General features: G+C 39.5%; 1 protein-coding gene across 1 annotated transcript; it reads right to left on the reverse strand.

Annotated features, from left to right (window-relative positions):
- Positions 1-2,571, reverse strand: lbx2 (ladybird homeobox 2). The gene is made up of 2 exons (XM_063875998.1): positions 1,886-2,571; positions 1-1,067 (listed from the first exon to the last, which is right to left on the reverse strand). Exons 1-2 carry the CDS (start codon positions 2,208-2,210, stop codon positions 604-606), a joined length of 789 nt encoding a protein of 262 aa, XP_063732068.1. The 5' UTR covers positions 2,211-2,571; the 3' UTR covers positions 1-603.
- Between the last annotated feature and the right edge of the window lie 10,224 nt (positions 2,572-12,795).

Here is a 12,795-nt window from a genome sequence, read left to right on the forward strand (position 1 = left end):
TTACATAGATGCTGATTAAATAGAATGTTACAATAAAATTATCGCAGAGGATCTATTTACACAACTCAGAGCTTGGAAAAGTTTGCAGTCGGTATGATGCACTGCAGGCCTGCATGCTTGCAGAGACACATTTCGCTCAGAAAAAATAATACTTTTACACATGAGGAGGGAAGGACTGACACACTGACCTCTGCTGTGCGTAAAAAAAAAAAAAATCAAAACAAATGGTGGTTTAAATATTTGGCACATCCGATTCCTTTAACACAAGATAAATGACACAAAAAAATAATTGCACAACTTTTAACAACATGAAAAATTAAAAATGTTTTCACAATGTTCAGTCTTACTGTACCATAACAGTCTGAAAGGAAAAATATTCCTCAAATATTGTGAAACTTAAACGACAGACTTGGAAAGCTCTACAAGTCCGATTAATAAATTAAAATGGAGGAAAAAATAAAAGAGGAGAAGAAAAATCCTGAATTGTTTTTATGTATATATTCTCCTTTTTGTTAATATCCGTGCAAAAGTTTGGGAAGAAAAAAAATGCCCCCTTTTTTAGTATTCTTTTTTGTTGCTGCTTATGAAAATCTCCCCTGACTGTCAATCGTCCACCTCGATTTCCTCGTCGTCCTCCGAGAACTCATCCGTAGTTTGGTCTCTGGAGGAGGAGGGGGACTGTGGGAAGGCCCGGTGTCCTGTTGAGGTTGGGGAGATACTGGGGGACCTGGCCCCGGTGCCCTCACCCTCACCCTCCTCAATGCTGTCCATGGTGACCAGCTTCTCCAGGGTCTGCGGGTTGATTTTCTTTAACGACTCCACGTCCGCTTTCATCTCCTCCAGGTCCCGTTTGAGTTTGGCCCTGCGGTTCTGGAACCAGGTGATGACCTGCGCGTTGGAGAGCCCCAGCTGCTGAGCGATCTGGTCTCGGTCGGCCGGGGAGAGGTACTTCTGGTACAGGAACCTCTTCTCCAGCTCGTAAATCTGGTGGTTCGTGAAGGCTGTCCGCGACTTTCTCCTCTTTTTCGACGTCTGTCTCTGGCCGAAAGCGTTCACGTGTTCGCGACCTTGTAGTGGAGGAAGAACAACATGTAAGAGGAATGAAACAGCCGCAAGGGTCAAAACCACTTTCCTCCAAAAACTACTGCAGCAACAGAGGGCACTACCACAGGCCTGACTTAAGTTTACATACTGGGTTTTATCTTGTTTTCCTTAAAGCAACATATTGTATTCATTCGACTTTATTTAAAAAGCAACATTTTGCTGAATCCAAAGCCTTGTCCTTGTTGCTTATGTTAAAGCACAAGCAGCTACAAGTCAAAACATACACATTTATAATCATTTATTGGAGTAAACGGCATCAAAATAAAGTAATTTCAGATGGCTGCATGTATTCTAAAAAAAATACAACTGAACAGTAATACAAGTATAATGCAATGTTTTAAGACAAAACACTAAAATAATACTGAAATAAGTGAATGTAATCATCCACATTGCAAATGTAGTTAAACGGGATTTCACCACATATTAGAACTTTGTACAGTTTCACTGTGTACCTATTCTTTGTAATTGACATAGTGTGTTATTTACGTTTATTTTAAAGTCCATTGTCATCCAACATAGCACTGTAAGGAGTAGGCCATAATGTCTGATTGACTTTTTGACAGCACGATGTGTATATTAGCCAGTATTAGCAGATTTAAATGTACAAATAGGGCAGTTTTAATTTATTTCTTACACCTTTACACGTTCCTTATCAGCTGTACATGTCCACATTTAAAGCCAAAACAAACCCAGCAACCACTAATGTCAGCTGTCATTATGGCACTTGCTTGACTGTTTTAATCTCAGAATTAAAACTTTTACATTGACAAAAAGTGTTTACCTTCTGCTGCCTGGATAACGCTGACTTCCAGACCCTTAAACGTTTTGCTGGCGAGCTCCTCCAGCGCGCACAGCGGCGAGGAGGGAGTGGTGATCCCGTTCCTCGCAGAGTTGGAGCCCGTCACCTTCTCCAGCACTCTGGGCGGACAGATACTCGCTACAGACTTCTTTACTGAGGGTTTGTTCAGAATATCCTCGATGCTGAATGGCGTTAAAGGCTTGTTGGAGTTGGCCGGTGGCGGCAGCTGATCCAGGGGAGCCCTTCTCCTCTCCTCGCCGCTGGACTGCAACACAGAACCTGCCTTCATGTCTTTACTGGAGGTCATCGCAGTCCCGAAGAATCGCTGCTTCCACAACACTTGATTATATCATTCAAATGGCAGTTTTACGCGTCCACAAGTGTTTCCTCTGCTGCTCGATGTAGACCCCCTGTATGTTTTCACACTTTAAAGCCGCAACTTAGCTCGCCTGAGAGCTTTCCTCCAGAATCACCATGCTTCGGGTGTAGTTGTAAAGGCTGCCGGACTGTATTCCCCCTCAGAGAGTCGCAGTTCCTCTGCCAAGCTCCATGTAGATCTTTAGGAAGTAACAGACTGGAGGGGGTGAATCCCTGCAAGGGTAAAAAAGCTGTCTCAGGCTGCAAGAAAAAGAAAGCGTCTGCTAACGAGTTATTGTTGATTGGGCGAAGTTCAATTAGAGAAACACTACACTACTTGCTGACCCGCTGCTGTGTCTTAAAGGGCCGGACCGTAATAACTAATTGGACGTGGGGGAGAGGAGGAGTCAGCTGCTGCGGAGGGGGAAGATGTCCTGAATGTTTATGCATCTGTTTCCCTCTGCTGGTGTGTTCTGTAAGAAAGTGAGAGTTGACGGCTATTAAAATACTGCCACGAGCATTCTGCATTATGGAAAAGTTTGGAGGGAAATACAGCCAAAAAATTATCCGAAGCCATTTTCATTTTGTCCTTTGTGTACGTAATTACGCATTGAGCGTTTGGCGTACTGTGCGCATTAGGGAGCTTTAGTGCATGGGAATTTGTTCTAAAATAGCAGCCATGAGCACATCTACGGATATACTGTATCTGTGTAGTCTATTACCATTTTTATTTCTTTGACAGCAGGTATGTAGCTTGAGACTACAAATATATATTTTTTAGAAATGATGGTATTTCTTTTCAATGTCACTTTGAGACCTGGAGATATTGGAAAGGTCTCATCTCTGTAACCACCGCCATACTTCAGATAACAAAAAAACAAACATACAATAGAAAATATAAATCACAACATTTCCTAGTTGAATTTCTTTATCCATGTTTTGTTCATGCTTTTTATTTACAGCATATTTATTCTCCTCGCTGTCACTTTGTGTGTCAATATGACACTGCGGGTAGTACCCAAAGTTACAGTGTAATTCATTGCGTAGCGTGAAACAAGCGGATAACAAAGGTGACGCCGAATCTGAGGACGGGAAATGTGAATGTTACTGATGGGGGGGTTTAGGATGTAAAGAAAGAAACGGATAAGAGACTAAACGAGGACGAGCTGGACGCCGAGCAGAGCAGCAGGTACGTCTGCTCTGAGGAAACACACCTTTTTTAATATCAGGCTCATCAAATGTAAAATATTTAGCTGTTACCACTTCGTTCGTTAAAATGCATTTTAGAGATTGCATAAAACCTGCAGGCAGAACGAAATATTCATTTTGCAGTGATTAGAAAGGAAATGTCATTCTCCAAATGAAAAAAAAAAAAAAGAAAACACCTGATAATAAAGCTTCTAAATTTAACTCACATTTTAGCAGGTGTTTTATAATGTATGTGCCAATTTTTGATGTAAAACTGCGGAATGTATTTTTTAAATCACATTATTCTGATCCATTTGGATGAAGCCTGCCGCCCAGGACGCCACTGCGGAGAGTCTTGTGCCAACAGGAGCATATGGTGACATTGGTGTAGGGACAGAGTTATAAAACAGCAGGAAATTCTATTAGCTACCTTGGAGGTCCCTCCTTTGTGGCTGCTTTGAATATATATGTCTCCATAACGAGCAGGATTTTTGAGGGGATAAATTAAGTTTGGGAATTTGCACGGAAACGAGCACTGTTTTGATCAAAGTTGGAGTAGATATTAATATCCAGGAGATTGGGATTTTACTTGACTGGTGAATTCAAAATTAGGTTTAAATATTGAGGGGATTAGCTGCAAAATGTAATTACCCTACAATACAATTTGTGCACATTTTCAGCAAAAAGACATTAAAATAAAAGGTTTACAGATATAGAAGGGATGATTTTATACATCAAATATATGTTCGTCTTTCTTTTTTTTTGACTGGATTTTTGATTTAATAAGAATCAAATCATAGTTTTACCTGATTTTTATAATTGTACATTATCCCTGTACCACCCACACTGAGGCTATGTTTTACTATAAGAGGTAGGAAAACCTGCTGATTTTATTTAACTGTTAATTCTACAAACGTTATATGTCCTTTACATAAATGTGAGCCGGGCCCTGTGGACCATCTGCACCCACGCTGCTGTAGATTATTAACCTCAAATTAAGTGTAAACGTGAATAACCCCAAGACCTCTCCAAACGATCCAATGAGCTTTCAAGTCTGAAGTGAAGCAGCGATGGTCAGGATTTTTTTTATTTTTTAGCTTAATTCAAACGTTAATTAGAAGCAGGGCAGCTGACATCATCAATCACCAGCTCTTGGAGGATTTAATTGGATGATTCGCTTCGCTTTTACCTCCTATCACCGAGCTCCAAAAGGTAGTGCGCACATGAAGCCACTTTACCGGACTATTATTCTCTTTTGTCATGAGCAAATTCTTCAAACAGCACCAACATTACGGCCTCTCCTACATTTAAAAATCACTGGTCCTATTAATAACCAGGAGGGGTGAATGTGCAGTGTCTGTGTCATTCTTTAGCTCTATAAAATCAAAGCAGAGGGAAACTCCTCCCCGGTAAAGGTCAGCCTTTCTGTCATTAATCACCAAATTATTTCCCCGCGCTCCGCATGCAGCGAATATCAGGGAAAGTATCCGGTTCGGCCTCCTTACGAGAACCGGAGAAGGTGATGCCAAACGCAACAACTGCAGCAATAATCCACAACATGTAATGTGGTACAGTGCTGTAACGCGTTACCGATCATCTCTACATGTAAAGACCTTTAAGTAAATGGCTTCTTTGGATGTAAAAGGTGTGTTTTGCACAAATACAAATAAACACATTTGATTTTTTAACGAAGGGAACATGTATTATAGTGCATTCATTTTATTTAACACCGTTTAGTACAATACAAATGTGCAGATCTTTGAAAGAAATGCTTCTTCAAATAATTGGAGTAATTAAAAGAGTAAAATAGCAGAATATTCTGTGTTTGTTTTATCGACAATTATTATTTCATGTAAAATAAAAATCATAACGAAAAATAAAAATACTTAGATACAAAAATAAATCTTTAAGGGATATTACCAATATATTACAAACAATTACAAAGGGGACAGAATACATAAAATAGCCTTCAAGGTCACCATAACAACAATATATTTCCATTGACATTTTATAAACAAAAACAACCCCGAGAGGACGGAGGTCCTAAAAATAGTTTCATACCGTTCATTTCTGTCCATTTTTTAGGTGGCATCCTAAAATGCTTTTAGGATTATTGTAAATAAAACAATTTAATTCCTAAACAGGTTATTGACGTCAGGGTTAATTGCCATCATGCTAGTGTTTAAAGGCCGTGCAGGCAGCGTTGTGTCTCCTCTGCTGTTGTGCTGCAGCTCTCAGCGTGTCGTCCTGTATTAGGAAGGGAAACAGCTGTAAGCGCCTCTGAGTATAACCTGATCCAGGAGAGGCTGTAGGGCGCTGTGGGTGTTTGTTTCCACTGTAACACAGCGAGCTGCTGAAGGGCCTCATCAAGCTGTGTGTGGATGAGGATCTATTGCTGCTTTTTTCTTTTTTTAAGCACGTTTATACTACTCAAAATATGAACGTTTATAAATGAGATATTGGCCTAAACGAGATCAAAACACTTATATTCTAAGGTTACATTTATACTTAAAAAAAAGTGAAATATTTCTAAATAATTACAAATATATGTAATAAAAACAAACATTTAACGTGTGTGTGTGTGTGTGTGTGTGTGTGTGTGTGTGTGTGTGTGTGTGTGTGTGTGTGTGTGTGTGTGTGTGTGTGTGTGTGTGTGTGTGTGTGTGTGTGTGTGTGTGTGTGTGTGTGTGTGTGTGTGTGTGTGTGAGACTAATGTTATTTTCCAGCTGTACTCGAACACACTGTTACATTTTGACGTCACACCATAGAGACGCACAGGTGTTGTCGGTGTTCACGGCAGAGTCACGCTGTATGGAAGTGACGTTGTCCGTTCTCATTGGCTATTATTCCTCTTTCAAAATCATTACAAATATGTATCCTTTCGGTATCTCTGGTCTCAGAGTGATGTTGAGCTGTATTGCCGACGAGAAAGTGTGGAGCAATTACTGTTGATTGATAGGATGTTATGGTTTGATCCAGATCAGACATCAGCCCATCAAACTAACAGCTCAGAGGTGCTGAAGTGGCTCATGATGATTAGATCAAGTTCTCTTGTTTTTTTTTCTCTTTGTTATAACAACAGGATCTATACTTCACTCAATTTGGACTCACAAGCTTCAAGCTAAACCCTGGGGACTAAGGACAATCCAACTGTATTATTTTACTCATTGGTTTATTTGCAGATCATTTTCTTATTCAATAAATGTTTGTCTTTAAAATGTCAGAAACTAGTGAAGGTGTCATAGACAATTAATCCGAAACCCAACTATGCTCACATTTGGAAAATGCCTGATATGATTAACTCATCCTCAACATTTTGCAATAAAGATTATGATGCATGCTTAAATATAGTAGCCTGCATATTATTAATACTAATAGTGCTGTCCCACAATGCAACAGTCATCAGAATGAGCATGAAATACGTATATTTAAAGATGTTAAGAATGATCAGGTGGTATAGTTTAGTTAAAATCCCAGGATTTCAAGAAATGTTCTAAGAAATTGTTGATTTTTTGGCAGATCTTTCCCCAGCATAGTTCCAGTCCTGTATCTGTCAACATCAGCATGTATTCCCAGTGTTAATAATCAGCTCAGTTGCACAATTGAGGGGGGATGCTGTTACACTCATGGTTTCAGAGATCATAAACTTCACACACCTGCTTCCATCATACAAGGACGGAGTGAATAACTTCTTCACACTGATTTTATTATGTTTTTCCAGCAATAACCACTTATCTCCTCTGGCATTTGGAGTCTAAGAAAGTCTGCTGTGATCCCAAATATATAAAACCAAACTGTTTCCCAGCCCTTACACCTCAAACTACCTCTGTGGCTTCATTTTTTTCCATGGTCAGAGTTCACCCCCCTCCTCCCCTCTCTCCAGGGACCGAAGCGTGGTCGTCCTCGCTGCTCTCTAATGGCCCACCGGGGCCCATTTCAGATCATAAAGAAGGATATGTGGAGGCTTTAAGCAGGATTACAGCAGCATTAAGGCTGAATGGTTCTCCTGTTTGACTCTTGATTAGCATCATTACAGTGTAATTAGCCCAGAGACTGGAGGAATCTGATACCACACATTAGCTCTATATTGTGAATAACCGTGTGGCATTTGTTGCCCAAAGCCATCTTATCCGAGAAAAGGAGCTAAAATGATCCCTCACCAACATCGTTCTAATCATTATTATTATTTTAACTGCGTGACAATTGGAAAATGAATTCTCCTCGCATAGTGCTGTGGGTTGCCTTTACCTCGTGGGGCAGAGTCTTGTTCAATCTTTTTTTTTAGGTATACCTGCTTACATAATCAAAGGGGTTCAGTTTTAATGTACAATCAGTACTGTTTGTGTTTCTCAATAAATTAAATACAGCAAATATTGCTCATACATTAAGATAAACAAACAAAACAGGACAGCTTAGATAATCGACCCTTTTGTCTGCAAATGGATCATCAATTTAGCTAAATATGAACCTCTACATTCGAGGGGATTTTTCGTTTGCTTTTTGGGATTAAAAATCCAAGTGAGGACTAATTAAGAACCAAGTAAATCTGTATTTATACGTCACTGACCGTCTTTAAAGTCATCATACTTTATTATTAACTGGCTTCATGTACACACACAGACACAGATTGCACATGGCCAGTTCTATTTATATAAATGATGATGGGAGTGTGTCACTGAGTTCACTCTTTGATCAGCGGCCTCAACATGAACGCTAACGGGCTGAAAAACCTTCATTACCTCCAAAGATAACCTCTTGAGAGTTTTTATAATTCCAAATGGCTCCAACATCCCCAAATGTTACCAATAATATCTGCAAAAAACAGATCCAGATGGGAAATGGAGTAAAAAACAAATCATCTTTTAATATTTTTGAATCTTCTGTTTTTTTCCCCCTTTGCTTTTCCCTTCCAGGCCTCTGTACATTTTCAATGTTAGGTCAAAATAGTATTTTATTTAGTTTTTTATTGCTCAACCAATATTTTATTACACACATAGACAGACAGTGAAAGCAACAAACCAACCAACCATACACATATTACTAATAATGTAGTAGTTTTCCATGTTAAACATAGTGTTCCCCAGACCACCTACACGCAAATACATCACTTTTTCTGTCACTCTTTGAGTCATTGACAGACTTGTATTTATTCTCAATGTTGCAATTATGAGTGAAATATAGCCCTGACATTTCCCTTGCTTCTGTGCAGAAACAAAGTGCACGTTGTAGCATTATGATGCTCATTATTCGTCCATTCGTTCCGCAGTTTTTGCTGTTAAATGAACCGAGGAAATGTTTTTGTTTCAGCTGCAGAGATGTAAAACAACGTGCGAGCAACAAGCTTAACAGGAGGTTTGACTAAAGCATGAACTGTTGGTTTTTGTTTTTTTAAACAAGAGGGGGAAAAGAGCCTCCACTCAGGGCTCCTTTAAAGCCCATCTTCTCATGTCACTGTACATTTCTTGGCAAATGAAGACAAATGCTTGTGAGAGCACACCACGTTCCAGGGGAGCTTTCAACGAATTAATCACTTGCAATCCTATCCTTGTCCACTTGGGCGCCTAGCGGGTCCCTGATGCAGCGTCCAAACGTACGTAATGAGGGTCCGATCGTCTCTTTACGAGCCCCTCCAACCAAGAAAAACATAAATGAATAAGTGAAGCCACCTCTCCGGAGGGGCGTCCTGTTCTTCAGATGGTGTGGCGCCTCGACCTCAAACATCACCCCTCTACCCAGCTCCCTCCTCACATCAGGATTTCATTAAATGGTGAGCAGAAAATCCCCCCCAACCCAACCTACTCCATCACCACCATCACCATCACCCCCTTTCTCCCCCCTTTTTTTTTTTTGCTCTCTCCTGCCCCACTTTGCTCCCAAACCAAATGAGGAAATAGCTCGTCTGGCCACTGACAGACCTCGGGTTTGGCCGTAAAGATAAATGACCCAAAGTATTAAAGTTTAACACGTTGACAAAACCCACCTGATCTGTGGGATTAATGCAACAAAAAATCCTTCTGTGGAAAAAAGAAAGGAGGAGGGGGGGGAGAAAGGAGGGAGAGGTGATGGGGGACTCACAGGAGAGTAATAGCCGGGCACGGGGAAGGTCAAATAATATTTAGGATAAGTACACACCCAGTGTTGAGAGGCAGAACTTTGCAGAGCTGTCATATCCTACTACTCATTCCTGTGTGTTCAGTAATTCATCAAAATGTGAAAATGTACCCAACAACACAAACACAGTGAGAGCTATGGTGCTTAAGTGGGTCGCATGAAGGACACAAGGCGTGCTTTCATTTGAACCCACATTAATAATCTGATGTCATTCAGAGCTAGTTTTTTACTTTTCAAACCACAACGAAGTGTGTTAGAAAAAACTGGAACATGCATGCAGAAAATACAATTTGACTCATATGTAATATCTTATTCATTTGACATCGTTATTGAATATTAAAGGGGCCCTATCATGCTTTTGGGGGGTTTTCCCTTTCCTGTAGTGTGTTAAATAGTTTTTTTGTGCATGTAAATGGTTTGCAAAGGCTAAAATCCCAAGCTTCCTCCTGCCTGAAACGCCTCCGTTGGACTCCTTTGTAAAGTAATGACATCATTCGCGCTTCTATTGGCTAGCGCTCCAGCACATTGTACGTGATATAGCTAAGGGGTGGGACATCTCTAAGTGGTTGACAAGTCACAACAGAGCTGGCCAGCTAACCAATCGGAGCAGACTGGGCTCTGGATTCAGACAGAGGGTGAAAAGAGGTGTTGCAGCACAGGCAGTATGAGAAAAATAAAGAGCTTTTTGAACATTAAAGCATGGAGACATGTCCCAGTACTGGAACAAAATACGTATATGAAGCTGGAAATGAGCAGAATGGGGCTCCTTTAAGCCTTTGTTTTCATGCACTTTAAGCTTAACGTATTCTTTTTAAAAACAGCTTGAAATATTATTTCTTCTAGTCATAATATACTTGATATATTTTAGACCTTACAGATTTAAAGACACTCTAATCAGACAAGTATTCGCTCTGCAGAAGGCAGCTTTAATAGAAAACGTTCCTCAGCACTATGGAGCATTAAGCACTGGTCACTGAAGTCTTGGGTGGATCTGTTAGCAGATTAATGCTTTCAAGCATGCACGAAAATGTCTACGATCTAGATATGTGAAACACCTTCTATGTCCTTCTTTCAGGATATGAGGTCATTTCTAAAGCACATTATGGATAGTTGTGGTCGTTGCTTCATCCTTTTGTCCTTGATTATTACTGAATGATCCCCATGGGGACGGCGGTGATTGAGTTTGTGTTATCTTCTATTTAAAGTTGAGGTTAGAGGTGAAAGCACAGTGTATACTTTACCCGTCAATGTCCAGAGGAGAGGACGGCGGTGGGAAACTTCCAGAAGTTAAACATTTCATGATGAGCGCTCGTCCCTGTCTGCGTGTTGGTTTACTGGGACGGGGTGCTTTTCCTTTTTTAAAGCATTTTGAACAAAACACAGTAGGGTCAGGGGACAATGTGCAGTCCATCAGGAAAAGAATGGAAATCTGACTTTAATTGTACTTATATTTAAGTGTAATGCCTGCGTTGGAGTCGTTATAAGGCCTATGCTTGGCTTTGGTCAGTGCAATGTGACATTTTTATACTTATGTTTCCTGCTCACTTACTCTGATGTTCTGTCTGCCTATCTCAGTTACATTTTGTATTATTATTATTATTTATACCTTTATTTTACCTTATTTTATCTAGAATGAAACTTCCCTTTACATTGTATTATAGATTTTTCTATAATGTGCATTTAACTTACTTTCTTACAAAAACACATCTCATTAAACGATGAAACACAGCAAATAAAAGCACATTTTGAAAATGTTTTTTATGGTATTAATCATCTCTCTTACGATCGTTCATAAATGCATATACAGATAATGAAACATTTCTACTGGAACTGCTACCTCTGCAGACAAGATGGATGGATGGATGGATAAATCATAGCTCCTGTCAGTAAATGGAGTTCAAATCGTTGTTTCTGATTATAATACTTTGAATGCATTAATGTGGATCAATACTTCATATGTGTGCTCCATGTTAATCATACTTTCTTATACTTTTGAACACCTATATTCAACTGTACACTCGATATATAAAGCTTCAATAGACAGTGAGTTTTAAAGTAGCACTATTCAATAAACATTATTACTTATTCCAGACTGAATTTTTCCCCTCAGATGAGACGTTCATCAGGTGTAACATTGATCCGTCATAATTCAGTAGTGTTGTTTTTTCCACACACTCACACAGGAGAGCATAACTTCCAACATCTAAGGTAGTATACCTCTGTGTGATTCTCTGATGTAAACTTAAAGTGAAATATGGATTGTGTTGATGCAGAAATCACGTCAGCCTCAGCAGGATAAAGCAAACAGTGAAACCACACATCTATTTGGCCCATTACAATGGTCTCCATGAGTGTGTCCACATACTGTAGGTGAAATGTAAGCTAATAAACTAAAGGTACTGCCGCCGAAATGCATCACTGTACATACTGGAACGTGTTTGGATGCTTTCAGCCAGCTGTTAAATCATTATTATGACCTAATCCTCAATTATTCACCTTCAAGTGGCTCCTGTGGGGAGAGATTCCCCCCTTTCTGAAATATTTTAATAGTGATATTTGTAGGAAGATCAAACGTTAAACCGTTAGGCATGCTGATTTCAGAAGCTTTTTGGGAAATCCCCTTAGATGTAGATGATGGAGTTTCTTTAAGAACAGACACATAGTTAGTGGTTCAAAACTAAAGAAAGAAAACTTATAAAATACTGTAACACAGCCGGACTCAGACCACTGAAAACAGTTACGATATTTAATGATTTATTCACTTTTATCAAACTCTTTTTGTTGTTTTGACAAACTCTTTTACTTCAGACACCCCTCTCCTCTTGGCTTCCTTCATTTCTCAGGTTGAGATATTTTAAAGGAGAGGAAAACAGGAAAAAAAAAAAGCTGTCAGAGAAGCATAAATATTAAGGGAGTGAAAATACTAAGCGAGGTCTTGGCCCGATCTGTGTTCATAACTTACTGTGATGTGGTACTTCATAAATATTAGCTATAGGCTCGCAACCATGAGCAATGAATCCACAGAGAAAACTCAAGAGCTTTTTGTCTATCTTGTATTTGCCAATTTAACATCAAGGCAGAGTAAGGCTTTAACACTAAAAGCCAAAACATTTTCTATTCCAGTTTACTTCCAAACCCTTTCACAACGATAGTACCATTAATCAATATCTGGATTTATTTTGACTGTCAATGCTGTTGTATATATAACTATCAGACCTTTTATTTCCAAAATAACC

Source organism: Eleginops maclovinus, chromosome 23, assembly GCF_036324505.1.
Source record: "Eleginops maclovinus isolate JMC-PN-2008 ecotype Puerto Natales chromosome 23, JC_Emac_rtc_rv5, whole genome shotgun sequence".
In the NCBI taxonomy this organism is placed as follows: Eukaryota; Metazoa; Chordata; class Actinopteri; order Perciformes; family Eleginopidae; genus Eleginops; species Eleginops maclovinus.

Excerpts from the sequence above, each read along its gene's own strand:
- lbx2 (XM_063875998.1), bottom strand. The coding sequence starts at position 2,210 with ATGACCTCCAGTAAAGACATGAAGGCAGGTTCTGTGTTGCAGTCCAGC. Across the intron at positions 1,068-1,885 it reads CGTTATCCAGGCAGCAGAAG|GTCGCGAACACGTGAACGCT; the intron begins GTAAACACTTTT and ends CTCCACTACAAG.